The sequence below is a fragment of the Cetorhinus maximus genome, chromosome 24, assembly GCF_964194155.1.
Source record: "Cetorhinus maximus chromosome 24, sCetMax3.hap1.1, whole genome shotgun sequence".
Lineage (NCBI taxonomy): Eukaryota > Metazoa > Chordata > Chondrichthyes > Lamniformes > Cetorhinidae > Cetorhinus > Cetorhinus maximus.
The window spans coordinates 50,398,749-50,420,785 of record NC_135902.1 but is presented as its reverse complement, the minus strand read 5'-3'; the positions used below and the strand labels follow the sequence as shown (position 1 = coordinate 50,420,785).

Genomic DNA, 22,037 nt, shown 5'->3' with positions numbered 1-22,037 from the left:
CCATCCCACCCCCCCACCCCAAATCCACCCCCCTCAAAGACCCCCCCCATCCCACCCACCCCCCAAAGACCCCCATCCCACCCACCCCCCCCACCCCCCCCCCCCCCCACCACCCCACCCCAAATCCCCCCTCCCCCATGCCCTGGGCATTAGGGTAGACGATGTGGAGAGAACAGGTTCCAGGTTCACTCTCGCACCAAAGAGCAAGTTCTAAATATATCAGACAGGGTGGGACACATCCTGAAATCTCCCGCGGGGGAGACACTCTACCCCCCAAATGCAGATGAAATGTGTTTTTTTTGTATCCTTTCGATAACTACCTGACCCACAGTAACTGGCTACCTTCAGGGGGTTTTTTTTGTTTTAAATGTAAATTATTTGTGGAGTGTCTATATAAACAAATGGTTGGCTCCCAACAGAGGGTCTGCTCTGAATGGAAAGGAATTCGGTCGGCGGTCACGGCAGCCTCGACTTGTAACACGAGGAGAGTGGAGAATATGCACAAGTCAAACTGCGACTTCAGTCTGGACTCTCCCCGAATGTCACAACCTGAACAGCTCTGGCGGCGAGCGCGATGGTCCAAGAGGATTAAATTCAGGGGGACGTGACACGTGTAGGTCCCTCGCCCAGCGAACAGGAGCCCTGCCCAGCTCACTGACCCGGGGGTGGGGCATTTCCAACTGGGAGAAGGACCAGAGGTTGTGGGGGGTGAGGGGGAGGGTGGGGAGAGAGACGTACCGGGGGCAAAGTGTTCAGGGGTCTGAGCAGCGCAATGGACGAGGGTAAAGCGGGGAAGATTAAGTTCACCTTCTGCATGGTGGCGGTTGGTATTATCCTGATGGTTGTGGCGGTCAGCACCGATCACTGGGCAGTGCTCAGTCCCCGGCTGGAGAAGAGCAACACCAGCTGTGAGGAGGCGCATTTTGGCCTTTGGAAACTCTGCACCAAAAGGAGCTTCGTCCTCACGGTGGGTCCGGACGGGAAGGGCTGTGGGTCCACGGATTTCCTTGGAGGTAAGAGGCGGGTGAACGGTACCTTCTATAACTGAGCTAAAGAGAAGCGAAGGGGATTGGACAGGCGGACTTCAGTTTGTCCAATTTTGCATCGCTGGCTAAAAAGGAAAAAAAAAAATCAGAATTTTACTCCAAATAGCGGAGGTTATGAGCTTCATTTTGCCAAATGACTTGACCAGAAATCTCACTGAATAAGGGAGTTTCACAGCTACATAAACTGCTCATTTCCCTAGTGACAGGAGCGAGTGTGTTTCACACCTTCTCAATGTATCAGATCACTTGGCTAAGAATCTCCACCACATACACCTTGAGATTGCAATTAGCAACAAACCCTTCATCTTCACACATCTGAAACGCACCAGGAGAGGGGCTGGGAGAGAGAGGTGGGCGTCAGGAACCAACCTCCCGTCCAGCCCACCCACCCTCGGCCACTTCAACTGTAACTTATTCTCTGTTACAATCAATGAGGGACCTTTCAGAACCTACAAACACATCCGACCCCCCAAGTGACAGCCTCAGAAGCTGCTCAAAACCCCCTCTTCTCCCTTCAGAAAGTTGTTGGTTAATTGAAAAGCCCGGGACTTGGGCGAGGGTTGTGTGTCGGCGAAAGTGCGCAAGTTGCTACTAGAAAACCGCTCTCAATCTTTCCTGACAATATTCCCCGCGCTTCCAAAGGAAAATCTTAAATATGAATATTTGTGATAATTTTCAGACCCTGTTAATTAACCGGATTATATTTAACGTCAGCAAGCAGTCACTTCTGCTGTAATGACTAATTAAAAGATATATATATGGGATGGAAGAAACTATTTAGCCTTGCGGGCTGGCGAACAGGTGTTGGTGTTAGATTACGGAGTTTTACCAGAGTTAAATATACCAGCTAAAGGCCAGTCTCTCTCTTCACTTTATTACTACATGTTGTCTATGATTTCAGCCCGCACTATCCCCCTTGTTTCACCCCCAGAGCCTGGGCCGGTGAACACGAGGAAATTTGCAACCCCCAGGTACTTACGGCCCTTCGACCCATCAAGAAAGGTTTAACATTCCCTCCAGCGACCAAATGTTTAAGTGATTTCAAGGGTTTGGTCTCCCGCAACTTTATCTGAAAATCTAGTCCAAATGTTGACCACCCTCTGATTAAGAACTTCCTGAATCGAGTCACCTTGCACTAACTCAACAGACCATTGACTTTAACAAAAAACAGAGAATACTGAAAAAAAAAACTCAGCAGGTCTGGCAGCATCTGTGGAGAGAGAAACAAAGTTAATGGTTCGAGTCCGTGTGACCAGTGACTTTGATGATTTCGGCTCTTCGCCGATTTGACATGTTGAGCCCCCGAGTCTCAGACCCACAACACTATCCTTTAGAGTAAGGGTGCTTACTATAATATTTTTATCCGCTACAGCAATTAATTCATTCTGTTATCCCGGGCCATTCCTCCTTTGATTGCATTGGACCTTCTAGTTTATCAGCTGCAACTTTGACTAATTTATATTGAGCTTCTGAAGGTAAGAACTTCCCCACTTCACGAGAACATGTCTCATGTGTCAGCTGAGGTTCAGAGGTAAGTACATTCGACTCCGAATCTGAAGGTCTTGTGTTCAAATCCTACTGCAGAGATTAGAGCATACGTGGCACTGAGGGAGTGCTGCACTATCAGAGGCGCCACCTTTTCCGTAAAACATTTAAAAACCACAGGCTTGTTGAACTGAAATACTGCCCTCTGAGGTGGACGGACATCAAGGCAGTTTTGCAAAGAGGATAGGGCTTCCCCCCACCCCCACCGGTGTCCTGGCCAGAATTCACCTTTCATCCAAAATAACTGAAATGGGTCATCTGCTCTTTCTACGGTTTCTGGGAGATCGGTCTGCACAGATTGGCTGTCAGGCTTCTTACATTGCAAGTGACTGCACTTCAAAAGGTATTTCATTGACTGGAAAGTGTTTTTGGATGTTCTCAGACCATGAGAGGCGCTATGAGAAAAAACCCATCCTTTCTTCTCACTGGCACTTGTTGGGTTCTACCTTCTAGCCAATTTCTAAACGATTCCCAAAATTTGCCTGGAAACTTTGGGCTTAACTGGTCACCTTCTAATAACCTTTGGAAATCAAACTATACAACATCTCACCATAGTCTACTTTGGTTATCATTTCCTCAAAGATGTTTGTCAGGTAGAATCTGTACTCTCAGAATCATGTTGACTCTTATTCATTAGGTAGTAAATATAATCATCAGGTTTGCTCCTAACAATTGATCCCATCAATTTACATGCAGTTGAATTAAGACTACTCCATCTGTAGTTATCAGTGTCGGTTTTGTCATCATTTTTGAATTCACATTTTCACCTCTTTCTAATTCTGCTCCTACAATACAATAGCGACTACACTTCAGAAGTACTTTATTGGCTGTGAAGCTCTTTTAACATCCTGAGGTTGGGAACAACACCGTATATAATCATAAGGTCATTGGAAATAGAAGTAGGAGTAGGCTATTTGGCCCATGAAGCCTGCTCCATCATTCAATAAGATCATGGCTGATCAGACTGTGGCCTTAACTCCACTTTCCTGCCTACCCCACCATAACCATCAACTCCCTTGTACATCAAAAATCTGTCTAACTCAGCCTTGAATATTTACAATGACCCAGCCTGCACTGCTCTCCATGGAAGGGAATTCAAAAGACTAACGACCCTCAAGAGAAGAAATTCCTCCTCCTCTCCATCTTAAATGGGAGATTCCTTATTTTTAAAACTGTGCCTCCCAGTTCTAGATTTTCCCCTTGAGGAGAAACAATGGCTCACATCTACCCTGTCAAGCCCCCTCAGAAATTTATGTTTCAATAACATCACCTCTCATTATTCTAAACTCCAATGGGTACAGGCCCAACCAGCTCAACCTTTCCTCATAAGACAAACTCCTTCATCCCAGGAATCAGCCCACTGAGTCTTCTCTGAACCGCTTCAAATGCAAGTATATCCTTCCTTAAGTAAGGAGACCAAAATTGTACCCGGTATTCTAGGTGCAGTCGTACCAATGCCCTGTTCAGCTGTAGCAAGATTTCTCTATTTTTATATTCCATCCCCTTAGCAATAAAGGCCAACATGCTGAATTACTTGCTGTACCAACATACACATTTTCTATTGAAATATATACAAGGACACCCAGATCCCTCTGTGCCACTTTCTGCAGTCTCTCTCCATTTAAATAATATTCTGATTTTCTATTCTTCCTGCCGAAATGGAAAACTCATTTTCCCACATTATACTCCATCCGTCAAATTTTTGCCTATTCTGTCTATATCACTCTGTGGAATCTTTGTATCCTCCTTACAACTTGCTTTCTTATTTATCTTTGTATTATCGATAAATTTGGCTACAATACAGTCAGTCCCTTCATATAAGACCATAAGACATAGGAGCAGAAATTAGGCCATTCGGCCCATCGAGTCTGCTCCGCCATTCAATCATGGCTGATAAGTTTCTCAACCCCATTCTCCCGCCTTCTCCCCATAACCTTTGATCCCCTTACCAATCAAGAACCTATCTATCTCGGTCTTAAATACACTCAATGACCTGGCCTCCACAGCCTTCTGTGGCAATGAATTCCATACATTCACCACTCTCTGGCTAAAGAAGTTTCTCCTCATCTCTGTTCTAAAAGGTCTTCCCTTTACTCTGAGGCTGTGCCCTCGGGTCCTAGTCTCTCCTACTAATGGAAACATCTTCCCCACGTCCACTCTATCCAGGCCTTTCAGTATTCTGTAAGTTTCAATCAGATCCCCCCTCATCCTTCTAAACTCCATCGAGTATAGACCCAAAGTCCTCAAATGTTGCTCATATGTTAAGCCTTTCATTCCTGGAATCGTTCTCATGAACCTCCTCTAGACCCTCTCCAGGGCCAGAACATCCTTCCTGAGATACGGGGCCCAAAATTGCTCACAATATTCTAAATGTGGTCTGACCAGAGCCTTATAAAGCCTCTGCAGCACATCCCTGCTTTTATATTCTAGTCCTCTCAAAATAAATGCCAACATTGCATTTGCCTTCCTAACTACTGACTCAACCTGCAAGTTAATCTTAAGAGAATCCTGGACTAGGACTCCCAAGTCCCTTTGCACTCCAGATTTCTGAATTCTCTTCCCATTTAGAAAACAGTCTATGCCTCTATTCTTCCTACCAAAGTGCATGACCTCACACTTCCCCACGTTGTATTCCATCTGCCACTTCTTTTCCCATTCTACTAACCTGTCCAAATCCTTCTGCAGCCTCCCCGCCTCCTCAATACTACCTGTCCCTCCACCTATCTTTGTATCATCTGCAAACTTAGCCAGGATGCCCTCAGTTCCTTCATCTAGATCATTAATGTATAAAGTGAAAAGTTGTGGTCCCAACACTGACCCCTGCGGAACTCCACTAGTCACCGGCCACCATCCTGAAAAGGATCCCCTTATCCCCACTCTCTGCCTCCTGCCAGACAGCCAATCTTCTATCCATGCTAGTACCTTGCCTCTGACACTATGGGCTCTTATCTTACTGAGCAGCCTCCTGTGCGGCACCTTGTCAAAGGCCTTCTGGAAGTCCAAGTAGATAACATCCATTGGCTCTCCTTTGTCTAACCTACTCATTACCTCCTCAAAGAATTCTAACAGATTTGTCAGGCATGACCTCCTCTTGATGAAACCATGCTGACTTTGCACCATGCACTTCCAAGTATTCTGAAATCTCAAATGCAAGTCTTTCTTCACTTCAATATTCTAGTTGACAGTGATAAAAATTAACTATCCTTCCTTGTTCTCCTCAACCCATTCGCATCCTTTGACATTGACTCATCCCGAAATTTAGCTCCAACATTATCTGGCTGGGTGGAACTGCACTAGCCTGGTCCATTCTTATATATCCTGTCATAGACAGAAAATAACCTGCAATGACTTGTCTTCTCACTCCTGCACTGTTGATGCCAAGTAACATTTGCGCCACACAAGTGCCAGGCAATGGCCATCTTCAACAAGAGAGAATCCAACCATCGCCCCTTGATGTTCGATGGCATTACCATTGCTGAATCCCCCACTACCAACATCCTAGAGGTTACCATTGACGAGAAACTGAACTGGACTAGCCATATAAATACTGTGGCGACAAGAGCAGGTCAGAGGCTAGGAATCCTGCGGCGAGTAACTCACCTCCTGACTCCCCACAGGCTGTCCACCATTTAAAAGGCACAAGTCAGGAGTGTGATGGAATACTCTCCACTTGCCTGGATGAGTGTAGCTCCCACAACACTCAAGAGGCTCAACACCATCCAGGATAAAGCAACCTGCTTGATCGGCACCTGATCCACCACCTTAAACATTCAGTCCCTCCATCACCAACGCACAGTAGCAGCAGTGTGTACCATCTACAAGATGCACTGCAGGAACTCACCAAGGCTCCTTAGACAGCACCTTCCAAACCCACAGCCACTACCATCTAGAAGGACAAAGGGCAGCAGATGCATGGGAACACCATCAGCTTGAAGTTCCCCTCCAAGCCACTCACCATCCTGACTTGGAAATATATCAAATATAAGTTCCTTCACTGTTGCTGGGTCAAAATCCTGGAACTCCCTCCCTAACAGCAGTGTGGGTGTACCTACACCATGGACTGAAGTGGTTCAAGGAGACAGCACACCACCACCTTGTCAAGGGCAATTAGGCAGGGGCAATAAATGCTGGCCTAGCCAGTGACACCCACATCCTGTAAATGAATAATAAAACAAAATCTTCCTAAAGTGTGGTGTCCAGAATTGGACACAATATTCCAGTTGAGGCTGAACCAGTGTTTTATGAAGTTTCATCATAATTTCCTTGTTTTTGTAAACTGTATCTCTATTTATAAAGCCCAGGATCACGTATGCCTTTTTAACCACTTTCTCAAATTGCCTTCAATAATTATTTCACATATATCCCCAGGTCTCTCTATTCCTCCACTCCCTTTAGAATTGTATCCTTTATATTGACATCTCGTTCTTCCACCTCAATGTATCACTTCACACTTCTCTACATTAAATTTCATCTGTCACGTGTCCACCCATTCTACTAGCCTGTCTATGTCCTCTTGAAGTCCATCACTATCCTCCTCCTCAGTTCACAATAATTCCAAATTTTGTGTCATCTGCAAGCTTTAAAATTGTGCACTGTACACCCAAGTCCAAGTCAATAATAATTTTTTTTTCTTTGTTTTCAAATCCCTCCATGGCCTCACCCCTCCCTATCTCTGTAACCTCCTGCAGCCACACAACCACCTGCCCCACCTCTTGAGCACCCCTGATTTTAATAACTGCACCATTGGCAATGGATCCCCTGGATCCTGAGCTCTGGAATTCCCTCCCTAAAACCTGCCACTTCTCTAACTCTCTTTCCTCTTTTAAGACACTCCTGTTTTCTTAGGTCTTTGATCAAGCTTTTGATCTTCTGACCTAATATCTCCTCCTGTGGTTGTGTTATAACATTCTGGCAAAACATCGGGGACCTTTTATTATGTTAAAGTTGATATAAAAATGCAAGTTTTGTTGTTTCTTGTCTATTAGTAACACTCCAGTATCCATTAATTGCTTTATAACACCACCAAAGGGCTAAAATGGAACAGATAATGGATCCAACAGTTTAATTGGATTTTAGACTGGCCTTTTAGATTAACCTGGGTAGTTTATTAGACTGAATAAGTATACATCCTGGGGATACATGGGAAAAGCTACACCAATAGCAAGACTCACTCCAGAATCGGGTTATTTCTGAAAGCTTTTTTTTCCTCCATCTACCTATAGCAGTTGCGTCTGCTAGAATCTGCTTGTCTGACAAGTAATCATTGAAACCTTTCATTTCATAATCATCCCCAATTACCATCGGAATTATATCCCAGTTTCCCCGAGTGTTTACACAATGAATAATTTGCAAAGCTCCATGATCTTCTCCCTCATGAACTGGCCAGAGTTCATGGTCACCAGTGGAATTGCTCAGTATGGTTCAGTCCCAAAGCTCTGCTCTCCCCACACATCATCCACCAGCTGCACACAGTATCAACCTTTTGACAAGCCTGTCACATGGATTTGTAAAAATGGAGTCCACGAGGTGTTTGTGGGATGTTTTAGCCTGGTTGTTTGTTATTTCAGTGCTGTGGAATTATCCACGCGATGTCCCATTTCATTTGCATCTTAGCAGAAGCACTTTCCTGGAAAAGTTAGAAGGATTAAAAACACTTCTAACTCCTGGGTAACTACACTAGTGACCAACCACGCCCATCCCCCCTGCCAAAATCCCCCACTGGACCCCCCCCCCCCCCAACTACCCTCCCAACCACCCCACTATTCCCCCAGCCCTCAACTACCCCTCCACACCCTGACTAGCTCCCCGACTACCCTCCCAAGTCCCCAACTACCCTCCCAACCTTCTCCTTACACCTCCGACTGATCAACTGTATCCCCAACCCATCCTATTCCCTCGCAATCCATTCTAACCTCCATCCTGCCCCCTCCTCTCATCCTGCCCACTTGCCTTCTCCCCGACTTCTCAAAACGGATGGGAATTTTAAAAAATACTTACCTGCTTCACGGCGGCTAGCACCATAAAAAGGGGGCACGGCTTCACTTCCCTGACCCTGCTGCCCTAGACTGAAGGCCTCGGGAACCTGCTGCACTGCACATTTCCCACCCAGCCTGAGTTGGAAAGTCAGGTGAGAAATGTGCAGCTCGAGACTAAGGCTAAGCAAGGAGCAGAGTGGCAATCTAACGGTGATGGCCACCCCTCGGAAGTTCTGGCCCATAAATCATTACTTCACAGAAGGAGGCCATTCAGCCCATCGAATATACACTGGCTCTCTGTAGGGCAATCCAGTCAATCCCATTCCCCAACCACGCTCTAACCTGGTATCCCTGCAGGTTTATTTCCCTCAAAAGCCCGTGCAATTTCCTTTTGAAGTCATTCATCATCATCACTTCTACCAGCCTTGTAGGCAGCGAGTTCCAGGAATATCATCGCAGTTTGCAGAAGTTCAACAAATGCTCTCCTTACCAGCGACACTCATATCCCATGAAAGAATAAAAATAAATCCTCACTCAGTACACAACCACATTCTTTCCTCCATTTTGTTTCAGTTTTATTTAGTTCTATTAAAAATATACTTTAAAATAGCTGAGCAACCTGAATGCAGTCTGAACTTCTGTGTTTAAAGACAGACCAAAGCACAAAGGGTGAATGAACATCACTAACACCCACATTCACACACTACCTCCAGCACAGAATTCAATTTTAGTACTCCAGCTCAGTACTGACGGAGTGCTGCACTGTCTGAGGTGCTGTCTTTCAGATGAAATGTTAAACCGAGGCTGCCTCAGGTGGATCCCATCTCCCATCACAGCGTTTGACAGTGTGGAACTCCTTTCCAAACAGCACTGTAGGTGTACCTACACCAGAGGCTGCAGTGGTTCAAGAAGGCAGCTCACCACCATCTTCTTGAGGGCAATTAGGGATGGACAGCAACGCCCACATCCAGTGAAAGAATAAACTTTAAAAGCTGTATGTGTGCATGAGCACACAACAATCTGGAAGACGTCTGCAGCCTGTTTACAAGTTGTTCCCTTGAAGATGCCACATCTTCATGGCTACATAAAAATGTAAAAGTACACCAGACATACCTAAAAATGAGGCGTCAACCTGGTGAAGCTATAACACAGGACTACTGGCGTGCCAAACAGCATAAGCAACAAGAGACAGACAGAGCTAAGCGATCCCACAACCAACGGATCAGATCTAAGCTCTGCAGTCCTGCCACATCCAGTCGTGAATGGTGGTGGACAATTAAACAACTCACTGGAGGCGGCTCCACAAATATCCCCATCCTCAATGGTGGGGGAGCCCAGCACATCAGGGCCAAAGCATTCACAACAATCTTCAACCAGAAGTGCCGAGTGGATGATCCATCTCGGCCTCCTCCGGAGGTCCCCAGCATCACAGATGCCAGTTTTTAGCCAATTATAATTCACTCCACATGAAAACAAGAAATGGCTGAATGCACTGGACACTGCAAAGGCTATGGGCCCTGACAATATTCCAGCAATAGTACTGAAGACTTGTGCCCCAGAACTTGCCGCGCCCCTAGCCAAGCTGTTCCAGTACAGCTACCACTGGCATCTACCCAGCTATGTGGAAAATTGCCCATGTATGTCCTGTACATAAAAAGCAGGACAAATCCAACCTGGCCAATTACCACCACATCAGTCTACTCTCCATCATCAGTAAAGTAATGAAAGGGGCCATCAACAATGCAATCAAATGGCACTTGCTTAGAAATAACCTGCTCGCTGATGCCCAGTTTGGGTTCCACCAGGGCCATTCAGCTCCTGACCTCATTACAGTCTTGGTTCAAACATGGACAAAAGAGCTGAACTCCAGAGGTGAGGCGAGAGTGATTGCTCTTGACATCAAGGCTGCATTTGACCGAATGTGGCATTAAAGGAGCCCTAGCAAAACTGGAGTCAATGGGAATCAGGGGGAAAACTCTCTGCCGGTTGGAGTCATACCTAGTACAAAGGAAGATGGTTGTGGTTGTTGGAGGTCAGTCATTTCAGCTCCAGGGCATCACTGCAGGAGTTCCTCAGGGTAGTGTCCTAGGCCCAACTATCTTCAGCTGCTTCATCAATGACCTTCCTTCCATCATAAGGTCAGAAGTGGGGATGTTCACTGATGATTGCACGATATTCAGCACCATTCGTGACTCCTCAGATACTGAAGCAGTCCATATCCAAATGCAGCAAGACCTGGACAATATCCAGGCTTGGACTGACAAGTGGCAAGTAACATGCGCGCCACACAAGTGCCAGGCAATGACCATCTCCAACAAGGGAGAATCTAACCATCGTCCCTTGACATTCAATGGCATTACCATCATGGAATCCCTCACTGTCAACATCCTGGGGTTTACCATTGACCAGAAACTGAACTGGATTAGCTATATAAATACTGTGGCTACAAGAGCAGGTCAGAGGCTAGGAATCGTGCGACGATTAACCCACCTCCTGACTCCCCAAAGCCTGTCCACCATCTACAAGGCACAAGTCAGGAGTGTGATGGAATACTTCCCACTTGCCTGGATGAGTGCAGCTCCCACAACACTCAAGAAGCTTGACACCATCCAGGACAAAGCAGCCCGCTTGATTGGCACCACATTCACAAACATTCACTCCCTCCACCACCAATGCACAGTAGCAGCAGTGTGTACCATCTACAAGATACACTGCTGTAATTCACTAAGGCTTCTTCGACAGCACCTTCTAAACCCATGACCACTATCATCTAGAAGGACAAAGGGCAGATACATGTGAGCACCACCACCTGGAAGTTCTCCTCCAAGTCACTCACCATCCTTACTTGGAACTATATCGCCATTCCTTCAGTGTCACTGGGTGAAAATCCTGGAACTCCCTCTCTAACAGCACGGTGGGTGTACCTACACCATATGGACTGCAGCAGCTCAAGAAGGCAGCCCACCACCACCTTCTCAAGGGCAATTAGGGATGGGCAATAAATGCTGGCCCAGCCAGCGATGCCCACACCCCATGAATGATTAAAAATAAACACACATTGAAATAAACAGACCTTGTGCGTCAAAGAAAATTCAGAGGGAATGTTGCTGGACATCACTGTTGTGACTGCCACATTTCCTACATAACGCTTTAAAAATACATCATTGGCTGTAAAGTGCTTTACAGGACCCTGAAGCCTTTTGCAAAATGCCTTTGAGTTTGTGTACTTAGGTTGCAGGGTTTTACGCTGAGTGTCAATACACCTTAGAGGGTGTGCGCTTGCTGGTCATGTATTTGGAAGAGGGATGAGATCTCCCACTTTCAATGTGCACATTTAACTTTGAGTTTATAGCAAAGCATCATAACTGATGGACCCCTAAGCAGGCCAAATGTCATTGAAATGACTCATCCAAGAACGCGCAGCAGTTATTTACAACTGGAAATTTTAAATGCCTTCCTCGCTATAAATACACATCGTGTTACGTTACAAACAATAACCTACACTGACAAATTCCGGAGAGCAGTATAATTCTTCAGAAGTTTGATCTGATTTTCAATTTGAATGTTGCACTTCTGGTTCTACTCCATGGGAGACTGACATTCGGTCAACCTGATAACTGGTGATCAAGTAATCTGAATCTTACCAATTATTTTATAATTCCCCTTCTACAGGACAGACAAGAAGCCAGGTCATTGAGATGTGCAAAAGAAATGTACACTGCAGGCTTTTGCAAAATCTTTTAAGTTGGTCATAGGTTTTCATCTTGGAGATTCCAGTGCCTGAGAGGGTCTGTGAGTCATCCTGATCCGGTCTGATTGGAGTTGGGCACACCATGTGATGTTATTAGACTATCTCGAGAATTCCATCACTCCATAAGTGTTAACCATGGCTCAGCTGGTAGCACTCTCACCTCTGAGTAAGAAAGATGTGAGTTTGAGTCTCACTCCAGAAACATTAGCACATGAATCTAGCTTGACAAATAGTCACTTGGTAGTACAGACTTGAGTATTGCAGAAAAAAATGATATGCTGTTGATGCTTTTTGTTCTGGCACTCATCAGGACAGACACAAGAATACAAAATTTCAAAGGGAACAACAATTTATACTGCTTGAGAAAAGGGGGATGAGCATGGGGGACAAGAGCTCCCTAGTGCATTCATCATGGCAATGTCGTGACCAGAGTCGACTTGCCAACCAATCTCATGCAGTATAAATTGTTGTTCCCTTTGAAATTTGGCATTCTTGCATCTGTCCAATGAGTGCAAAATGAAAATTTTTTTACAGCATGTCTCTTTTCTCAGCAATAATCTCGGTTTACTTTCCAGTGCAGTATTGAGGGGGCCCTGCACTGTTGGAGATGTCGTCCTGAGGATGAGATGTGAAAGCAAGACCCCATCTGCCTTCTCAAGATAGCCTAATAACATCACATAGTATGCCCAACTCCAGTCAAACAGGATTAGGATAACTCACAGACCCTTTAAAGCACAGGAATCTCCAAGAAGAAAACCTATGACCTAACTAAATAATCCCATGGCATTATTTGGAAGAACAGCAGAGGAGTTGTCCCCAGAATCCTTAGTCCCTCAACAAACATCACTAAAACAGATCATCTGGTAATTATCTCATGGCTGTTTGTGGGAGCTTGCCGTGCGCAACTTGGCTGCCGCATTTCTCGCGTTCTAACAGTGACTACACTTCAAAAGTACTTAACTGGCTGCAAAGTACTTTGGGCCACCCTGAGGTCATTAAAAACATTATATAAATGCAAGTTCTTTCATCATTGTTTTGTTATTTGCTAACTCAGTTCCTATTGTTTGTGTGCCTGCTGGGGTGAGAGATTAAACCCAGGGAATGAAACCCTTCCCCATTCACGTTCTCAGGCTCAGCTTTCAGTACTCAGAGGTTTGGTGAAGCACAGTCAAGAGTGGAGTGAAGCTCTGTCTACACTGCCAGAGCAACGTGCATCAGCCCCAGTCTGAAAAGAGCAACTCCTACTGAACTAATATAGCATTCTCCCCATGATCTCACATCAGCCGGGTATCTGAGAAATCTGTCAACGCCAAGGGACAAGTTCTATCCTATAGGTCTGTGTGTATTAGGAGCTGGATGGAGATTCCCCAAATTCATTTCACATTGGATTTAACATGCAAAAGGCACTTTTATCCTTTAAATCCAGACTAACACATAAATCTTACTGTCATGTTAATCTATTATATATTTAATCTGGTACTAACACATAAATCTTACTGTCATGTTAATCTATTATATATTAATCTGGTACATGTGTGTAGAGTTTAATTGATAAGTACAGTAGCTGTCTTTACTGTAACTGCTGCTTTGACAGGTACTCAGTGTCGAAGATGTCGTGGGATATATAGTCGCTGCTATTTTCTAACGAGAGGAGATCACCCTGTGACTGTGCAAGCAGATAAATAGGTTCCCACAACTCATTGAAAATAATTCCCTGTTTTTCTCCCTCTGCTTTTCTCTGGTGCTCAAAATAATTATTAAAACCAAATAAAAATCCAAAACTTAAAGTATTTTGCAATAACTTGATTATATTCATTCACTCAGTTGTCTTGAATGTTTTTAATGGCTTCCTTAAGGTTTTTTCCTGAAGGTTTCAACCTTTTCCAAATGTTTGGGCTTGGTAGTATTGCCTCGAGCTGTGACTCTGTGAGCTGTATTTAGATTGTGCAGTCTAAATATGTGCAGTGTGCTTACAGTGTGAGGATGCATCAGTAATATAGAGTCTCCTCTACTGATGAGGTCTTTTTCTTCAGTTTCCATGCCTTTCCAATCAGTGGCATTTATTAAATAATTTAGAGAAGAAAGAGGTCAAATTTCAGAAACATGATTAAGGTAAAACTTGACTCAAGTGTTTTTTTTTAAAAAGAGGTTATATGTGTGTAAAAGAAAAAGAGAAATAGGAGCAGAATTAGGCCAAACAGCCCCTTGACCCTGTTCTGCCATTCAATAAGATCATGGCTGATCCTCTACATCAACTCCACTTTCCTGCCCTGTCCCCATGTCCCATGATTCCCATTGTATCCAAAAATCTATTGACCTCAGTCTTCAATATACTCAACAACTGAGAATTCAGAGCCCTCTGGAGTAGAGAATTATAAAGATTCACAACCGTCAATGAAGAAATTCATCCTCATCTCAGTCCTATAAAGCTGATCCATTATACTGAGACAATGACCCCCTATCCTAGACTTTCCAACCATATTTGCACCTATCCTGTAAAGCTCCCTAAGAATTTTATATGTTTTAATGAGTTAAGTTCTGATTACATGCTTAGTGTTCCATAAAGTGCATTAAGCTGAAAAAGAGAGAGAGACACAGAAATACTAAAGGCAGAGAGATGGGGAGCAAATGACGAAGTGAGAGGAGTCTTTTTCATATAGAGAGAGATTTCATGCTATTGTTTCAAGAAATGGTCAAATTTTCAACAAACTGGTCAAATTTTGCAGGTAATGAATGGCTACTTGAACAGAATCAAAATGTTGTGGGTGCTCCAAAACGTTAAGTATTTTACAATAACTTGATTGTATTCAGTCACTGTTGTCTCTTGTGTTTTTAATGACTTGCTTAAGGTTTTCACTTGAAGATTTCAACCTTTTCCAAATGTCTGGCATGGTAATTTTGCCTCAAGCTGTGACTCTGAGTGCTGTATTTAGCTTATGAATCTCTCCTTTGCCTCCACCTATCATTGGTCTTCTGTCCAAATTCACCAAATTTCATCACATTTTTACTTCTCTTTAGCTCTGAAGAAGAGAAATACGGACTTGAAATGTTAACTCTGTCTTTCTCTCCACAGATGCTGTTAGACTTGTTGAGTTTTTCCAGCATTTTCTGTTTTTGTTTCAGATTTCCAGCATCCGCAGTATTTTGATTTTATATAAATATGTGCAGTCTGCTTACTGCGTGGAAATCTGAAATAAAAACAAAAAATGCTGAAATAATCAACAGGCCAGGCAGAGTAATAGTTCAAGTCAATGACGTTCTTCAGAACAGACAGAAAAGGTCAATGACAATTGCCTAGACCAATAAGTCAGATCCTAATTGCTAATACCTCTAAAAGAGAGGAGCGGTGATGAATGGAGAGAAATGCTGTGCCTTTCATCATTCTAATTCAGTTTATTTTAAAATCTTGACATTCAGATTTTAAAAGTAAGATTGGGGATTGAGATGATGGAGGGTGAATGCTGAGGTGATTCACAGCAAATCAAGAAGTGGGGGAAGATTATAGCTGTTGGATGGATAGAACAAGAAAAAAGGGATAGTATAAAATTTGGATGGTGAGAAGGAGAAGATAATGGGAAGTTGAACAGGTAGGAGATATGATAGAAAAGAAGAGGTTGGGGGAGCATAAATGATTGAAGGTAATAGGATGCCCAGTGCATGTCATGCCATGTTACACCACACCACAACAAGCTGCACCATACTGTACCACAACACATCATACTATAATACACCACACTGCAGCATACCACTATACTACACCACACCATTCTCTCAAAAAGGAATCCAACCACTACCCTTGACATTCAATTGCATTACCATCGCTGACTACCTCACCATCAACATCCTGTGGGTTACCATTGACCAGAAACTGAACTGGACCAGCCATACAAATGAGTTGAGTGACTAGTTAATCTGATTTTGGTTATGGTGTCTGAGGCAAGAATGTTGGCCAGGGTTCCAGGACAGAACTCTGCTCTTCTACTAGTGCCCTTGAATCTAAAACATCTACCCGAGCAGACATCAGAAGAACAGCACTTGTAACACTGTAGCCTTCTCTCAGTGCCTCACTGGAGTACAACTAGATTATGAGTTAAAACTCCTGGCACCAGGATCTGACTCTCAACCTTGTGATTCAGAAGCGAGGGCTACACTGACAGATCACTTTTGTCTTCGAATGAACTCTGCCAATAATATTTTTTAGAGCATCTAACCTCTTCAAAAAAGAGTTAAATAAATATCTAATTAAGAAGTGGGATTGCAGGTTAAGGATAGACATGGATAATTAAATGCCTTGGAAGATTATGAATCCTCAGTGGGATATGCATGAATCATCCATTTGGAAAGTAATTGTATAGAGTCGAAGACATGATTTGTGAGATTGAATTAATATCCTAGAGTTTAATTTGAATATTTGCAAGAATCAGGGCAACACTTAATGTAGAACTTTTGCCTTGAAGGTTTAACTAGTATTTGGGAACTGCCTCAGATGTTTGGGTAGATTCCCTGGCAGAGGGAAACTGTACATTACTTTTAGGGAAGTGAACTTGAAAGGTCAGACTATGCTTGTTCCAAACAAACTGGCCCATAAGGATATGCCAGCTCCTACTTCACTTTGCTCATTTCTGTTATTTCACTTTTGTTCAGAATATAACTGCACGTATTTCAAGCACTTCACATCAGGAGAGAATGCAGAAATTTTCCAAATTACCACTCAGAAGGGTAAGTGACTGAGAGCTATTGGATCATTGTCAGATGTGGGATAAACTCGACCAATTATCTGGAAAAACTCAGCAGGTCTGGCAGCATCGGCGGAGAAGTAAAGAGTTGACGTTTCGAGTCCTCATGACCCTTCAGCAGAACTAACTTCACTCAGTTCTGCTGAAGGGTCATGAGGACTCGAAACATCAACTCTTTTCTTCTCCGCCAATGCTGCCAGACCTGCTGAGTTTTTCCAGGTAATTCTGTTTTTGTTTTGGATTTCCAGCATCCGCAGTAGTTTTTTGTTTTTATCGACCAATTATCTATCCATCATGTACCTTTATTCTGAAGATTACCCAATGCTATAATAAAAGCGTAATGAGCATAATGTATAATTTTTAAATGCAACTATATAACCAATGAAGGGGTGATGGAAATTAAAGCTGTTAGATGGAAAGGCCATCCAATGTTCTGTAACCTACTTCCCCTATTTATTCCCCTTCTTACCCTCAAGGTAGTGACTCTTTTCAGGGTATGACTCCACAGGCACTGTAGAAACATTACTGAAGTCACCAATCTTCATGTGTGAGCCTAAAGGACTGTGCCATCGTGAGGAGCATTACAGTTAAACAAGATCCTCAGCTCACTTCACATCCAGGTGCACTTTCCGAGCAGAAGTCTCTGGACAGCAGGAGCCTTTACTAGAGTTGCCAACCCTCCAGGATTGGCCTGGAGTCCCCAGGAATTGAAGATCAATCTCCAGGACCCTGCTGTGTGCAACCCTGGAGAAAGATCATCAGGACGTTGAAAAAGATAGGCTTTTTAAAATAATTTCTTTGAATATTTCTCTTACTAGAGATAAAAGTATTGAAAATGGGGAAAAAATGCTGTTGGCTGACATCAAGCATCATCCAATTGGGTAATGAGTCTTTTTGCTTCCAATTGGTGTAGGAAGGCAGCGTGTCACAAGGCCGACTAATGGCTGGAGCATGGGGGCAAGTCATGTGATGAAACCTCCAGGAATACATCTAATCACAGTTGGGAACCCTAACCTTTTACTCTGCATTAGCCCAGAACAGTCAGGACTTTTCCAGCACAGAATGCCACAGTCTGGCTGAGATCAGGTAGCCCAGTACAGACTAAGGATCAAACCTCAGGCTGTTCTGGTCTTTACTAAGTATCAGATTGAGTATTTCATGTATGGTAGATTTTCATTAGAATGATGATTTCATAAAATCGTTGAAAATAAAAACCAATCCTAATACTGAAAACTATGGGCAAGCATCAAAATACTTGTGGTCATAGAATCAAATAATGATAACAGCACAGGAGGCCATTTGGCCCATCATGACTATGCTGACCAAACTGGTAACCCGCCCCTTTTAAAAATATTTCATTAAAGCAGAACTTGACAAAAAATATCATCCTTCTGCCGGAATGCATCTTTGAAGAGTATCAAACAATTAGTGTTATAAATTGTAATTTTAAAAAAAAACCCACTTTGTATTTGCAAGGGAAATCCCAAAGCTTAAACTTTTGAATATGCTATGATTAATCCATGAGAGTGGGAGGGAGTTGACCTGACATTCACATATGAAGCGATTCAGGAACACAAACCTTGACAGATTTTTTTCCCCCCCATTGCAGGGCCCTGGGCATCAACTGAAACCGACTTACTCAACAAGCAATCGGATTTAAACTCAGGCCCTTTCCGGTCCCCATGGCTCAGCGCCATACTGGGCAGGGCTTTTGAACACTAAGTCACCAAGATTAGTTTTATGTTGACTCACCTACGGAGGAGGCACTACTTACTCCGTTGAAAACTGAATGGTACCACATCTGTTTCTCAGGCCAAAAAACGGGCACCCAAGGAGTCAATCTGGGTGGGCGGGCTTGTGTGTGCTCCTGCAACATGAGGCATCCAGAGGGATCGCCTGAAACAGTTGGCAAATCATTTTCTTATTCAAATAGAAGGTCAAGTGCTTGGTTGAGGCTCCCTTTGCAAATATGGGCTGCCCTGAACACTGCTGGCAATCTGCAAACTTCCGATTTTGCAAACTGTTGCTACATGCTGCCCTTTTATGTATTAACTGATATCCCAGTATTCCTCGGAGAGTATAAAACAGCGGGTTAGCAGCGAGTGAATCAGTAACCACATTACTGCTCAAATAATGTTTTTCCTATACCTGTTACTCTTTCACCAGAATACAGTATATCAGCAGCAGCCATCGCCATTATCAGCATAGGGTTCATGGTGCTTGGTACAATCTGTGTACTGCTTTCCTTCAATAAGAGACTGGATTATTTCCTGAAACCGGCTGGCATGTTCTTCATCTTCTCGGGTAGGTCGATTGAACTGTGGCCGGAGACTTAACAGCTGTACTACCTTCAGACCAGAGTATAGGACCTTCTTACATTTATTTTAATTAAAGCCCGCTTTTCATTGAGATAATATTTGGGCAAATTGGTGAGAATACCTCAACAAAATATTCATCATGTTTCATGGGTGTGCTGAATTGAGATAGATGGGGTGAAAAAAATCCACAGGAACCACTCAGAATATCTTCACTAATGGCCCAAATTTTTCGGGAGGAAAAAAAGGACCGTTGCTGCATTTGCACATTAATTGACCATTAAACTCGCCTGAGATAGTTACGTGTAGTGATTGGCAGTGCAAGCACTCTTTTAATGACAGGATAATTCTTAATGATTGCCAATCAACCTCTCTTGCCCAGAAAGTGAACAATTAAAAGCAAAGTCTCATTTCTTCAGATAGAGAATAGTTGTTGGAGATTTTAAGGCTGTCAAATTACTTTTTCCTTACCTTTATCTTTTTATGTCCCTTAATTCAATCTTTCGTTCCCTTTATTTTTCTGTTTTGATACTTTACTCTCCTCCTCAATCAATACTTAGTTTATTTCTCAATCCTTTAATCTCATTGCCCTGATGTCCTCATCACGTTGCAGCTCGCACTTCTAGCAACTTTGTGGTAATTTATTTTCAAATCTAAATGTGCATGAACAAATCTAATAGGGTGTACCACAAGATGACCTGGTCTAGCACAATCTGGGCCAATACTTTTAATTCCCTCCTCGCCTGCACGTGTTGGCTCAGTGGGATGCTGTTCATCAGTCACCAGTGGCAATATTTCATGATCTGCATGGCTCACTTGTTATTACACCTAATCTCTGAGCCATTCAGCAAGTTCACTTAAACCGTTTTAACTACTTACCTGGTGCTGGTTATAAATTGAACACAAGATAAGGAGCCATGTGATCAGTGTATCCCACAGCTGATGCCTAGATATAACTCAGTCCTAAGACTTCACTGTCCACGATTATTTGTGGAAGGTATAATCAGTTTAATAAACTGACTTCCTTGGGGTAAGGCAGCACCAATTCGGACCTCAGGCTGGATAAAAAGTTCTGGCTCCCTTAACATAAGTGGAATGGGTCTGGGAAGTGGGAAACCCTTTGTCACTGAGGCACCAGCCAAGCACTGGATGGAAGGGTAAAACAAACCTCTCCGTGCCTGTGGCTGCATTGCTGTATACAACATAAATCATCCACTTGGTCAAGTTGTGTGATCAGCCCCTGGGATTTTTGTGGGCTTATTGGGAGGTTAAGGTAAAACACTCCGTATATTATTTAAGGTCTTGAAATCACAACTTGCGGCTATGAAACGATTGGAACTACACCGCAGGAGAAATTGCTGTCAGATTTCTGCCTGCAAGGTCCATCAGACAGCACAATCCACCCACTCCGTGCCCGAGGAGCTAACCTGGATAAATGTTGAACGAAGCATGAAATGTGTGTTTCCGAATGTGAAAACGTTTTGCATTACGCCCGCAGTTAGTGCTGACAGCTCCTGACTCATTGCGCCTGACTTTGTTACAGGGCTCTGCATCATTATTTCAGTGGAGGTCATGCGACAATCAGTGAAACGGATGGTTGACAGCGAGGAGACCATTTGGAAACAACACCACTACTCCTGGTCCTTCGCGTGCGCCAGCTCCGCCTTTGTCATCCTCTTCATCGGGGGCATCGCTCTGCTTTTGATCTCCCTGCCACGCATGCCCCAAAACCCATGGGAGACCTGTATGGATGCACCGCCAGAGCAACAGTGAGGGGAGGATGAGAGGAACAAATTTTATCACAGCAAGGCATTCAGTTTGTAACAACGATTTTACGGACAGGGATATTATGGGTGGTGAATTTTGGAAAACATTGTGATGGTGCTCAAAGAGAGGCTCATCAGAGAATCATACCTTAAATTACAAAGAAGTTTGATTAACATCCTTTACCATTTAAAAAAAAAACCCTTTTTAACTATCTGTTCTCAGTACGTTAAAAGATAACAGACAACTGGAAATCGGAAATAAAAGTTTAAAAATGCTGAAATTAAAAAAAAAGCGCTGGAAATACCCAGCAAATCTGGCCGCATCTGTGGAGGGAGAAAAACAGTTAACGTTTCGAGTCTATGATGACTTCAGAACCGACAGAAGAGTCATCATAGACTCGAAACGTTAACTCTGTTTCTCTCTCTCCACCGAGGCTGCCAGACCGGCTGAGTGTTTCCAGCACTTTCTGTTTTCCTTACAGATTTCCAGCAATATTTTTGTTTTTAGAACATTCAGGATTTTGATTGGAGGGGGAGAGAGAGGTTAACAAGCTGCCCTGACCATTAACCTTTCATTCTCTTTTCAGTTGCCTGCTGTGCATTTTCTATTTTATTTATTAGTTCTTCAGCAGCAGAGCGTGAATAAATACACTCACAGTTAATAGTGAGTCACCGCTGGGGTTATGACTCTAACTGTACTGATTATAGCTTTGCTGTCTCTCAGTCGGCCTGGTGGCTGTATCACCGACATTGTTTTCAGCACTCACTGCTATGAGGCTCTCTCTTTGAATATTAATTGTTTGATTCACAACAGTGGAAAAAAAAAGGGGCCACAATAGCAGATCTCATTGTTGTAGATGATTGCGAGTGTGCTGTATCCTCACGGCAGTCGCAACATCAAAG

The 22,037-nt window shown here is 43.6% G+C and overlaps 1 protein-coding gene across 1 annotated transcript; it reads left to right on the top strand.

Moving 5' to 3' along the window:
• The first annotated feature begins 737 nt into the window (after positions 1-737).
• LOC144699581 (voltage-dependent calcium channel gamma-1 subunit-like) lies at positions 738-21,472 on the top strand. The gene is made up of 4 exons (XM_078570620.1): positions 738-1,013; positions 16,962-17,036; positions 19,220-19,357; positions 20,912-21,472. Exons 1-4 carry the CDS (start codon positions 773-775, stop codon positions 21,139-21,141), a joined length of 684 nt encoding a protein of 227 aa, XP_078426746.1. The 5' UTR covers positions 738-772; the 3' UTR covers positions 21,142-21,472.
• The last annotated feature ends 565 nt before the right edge of the window (positions 21,473-22,037 follow it).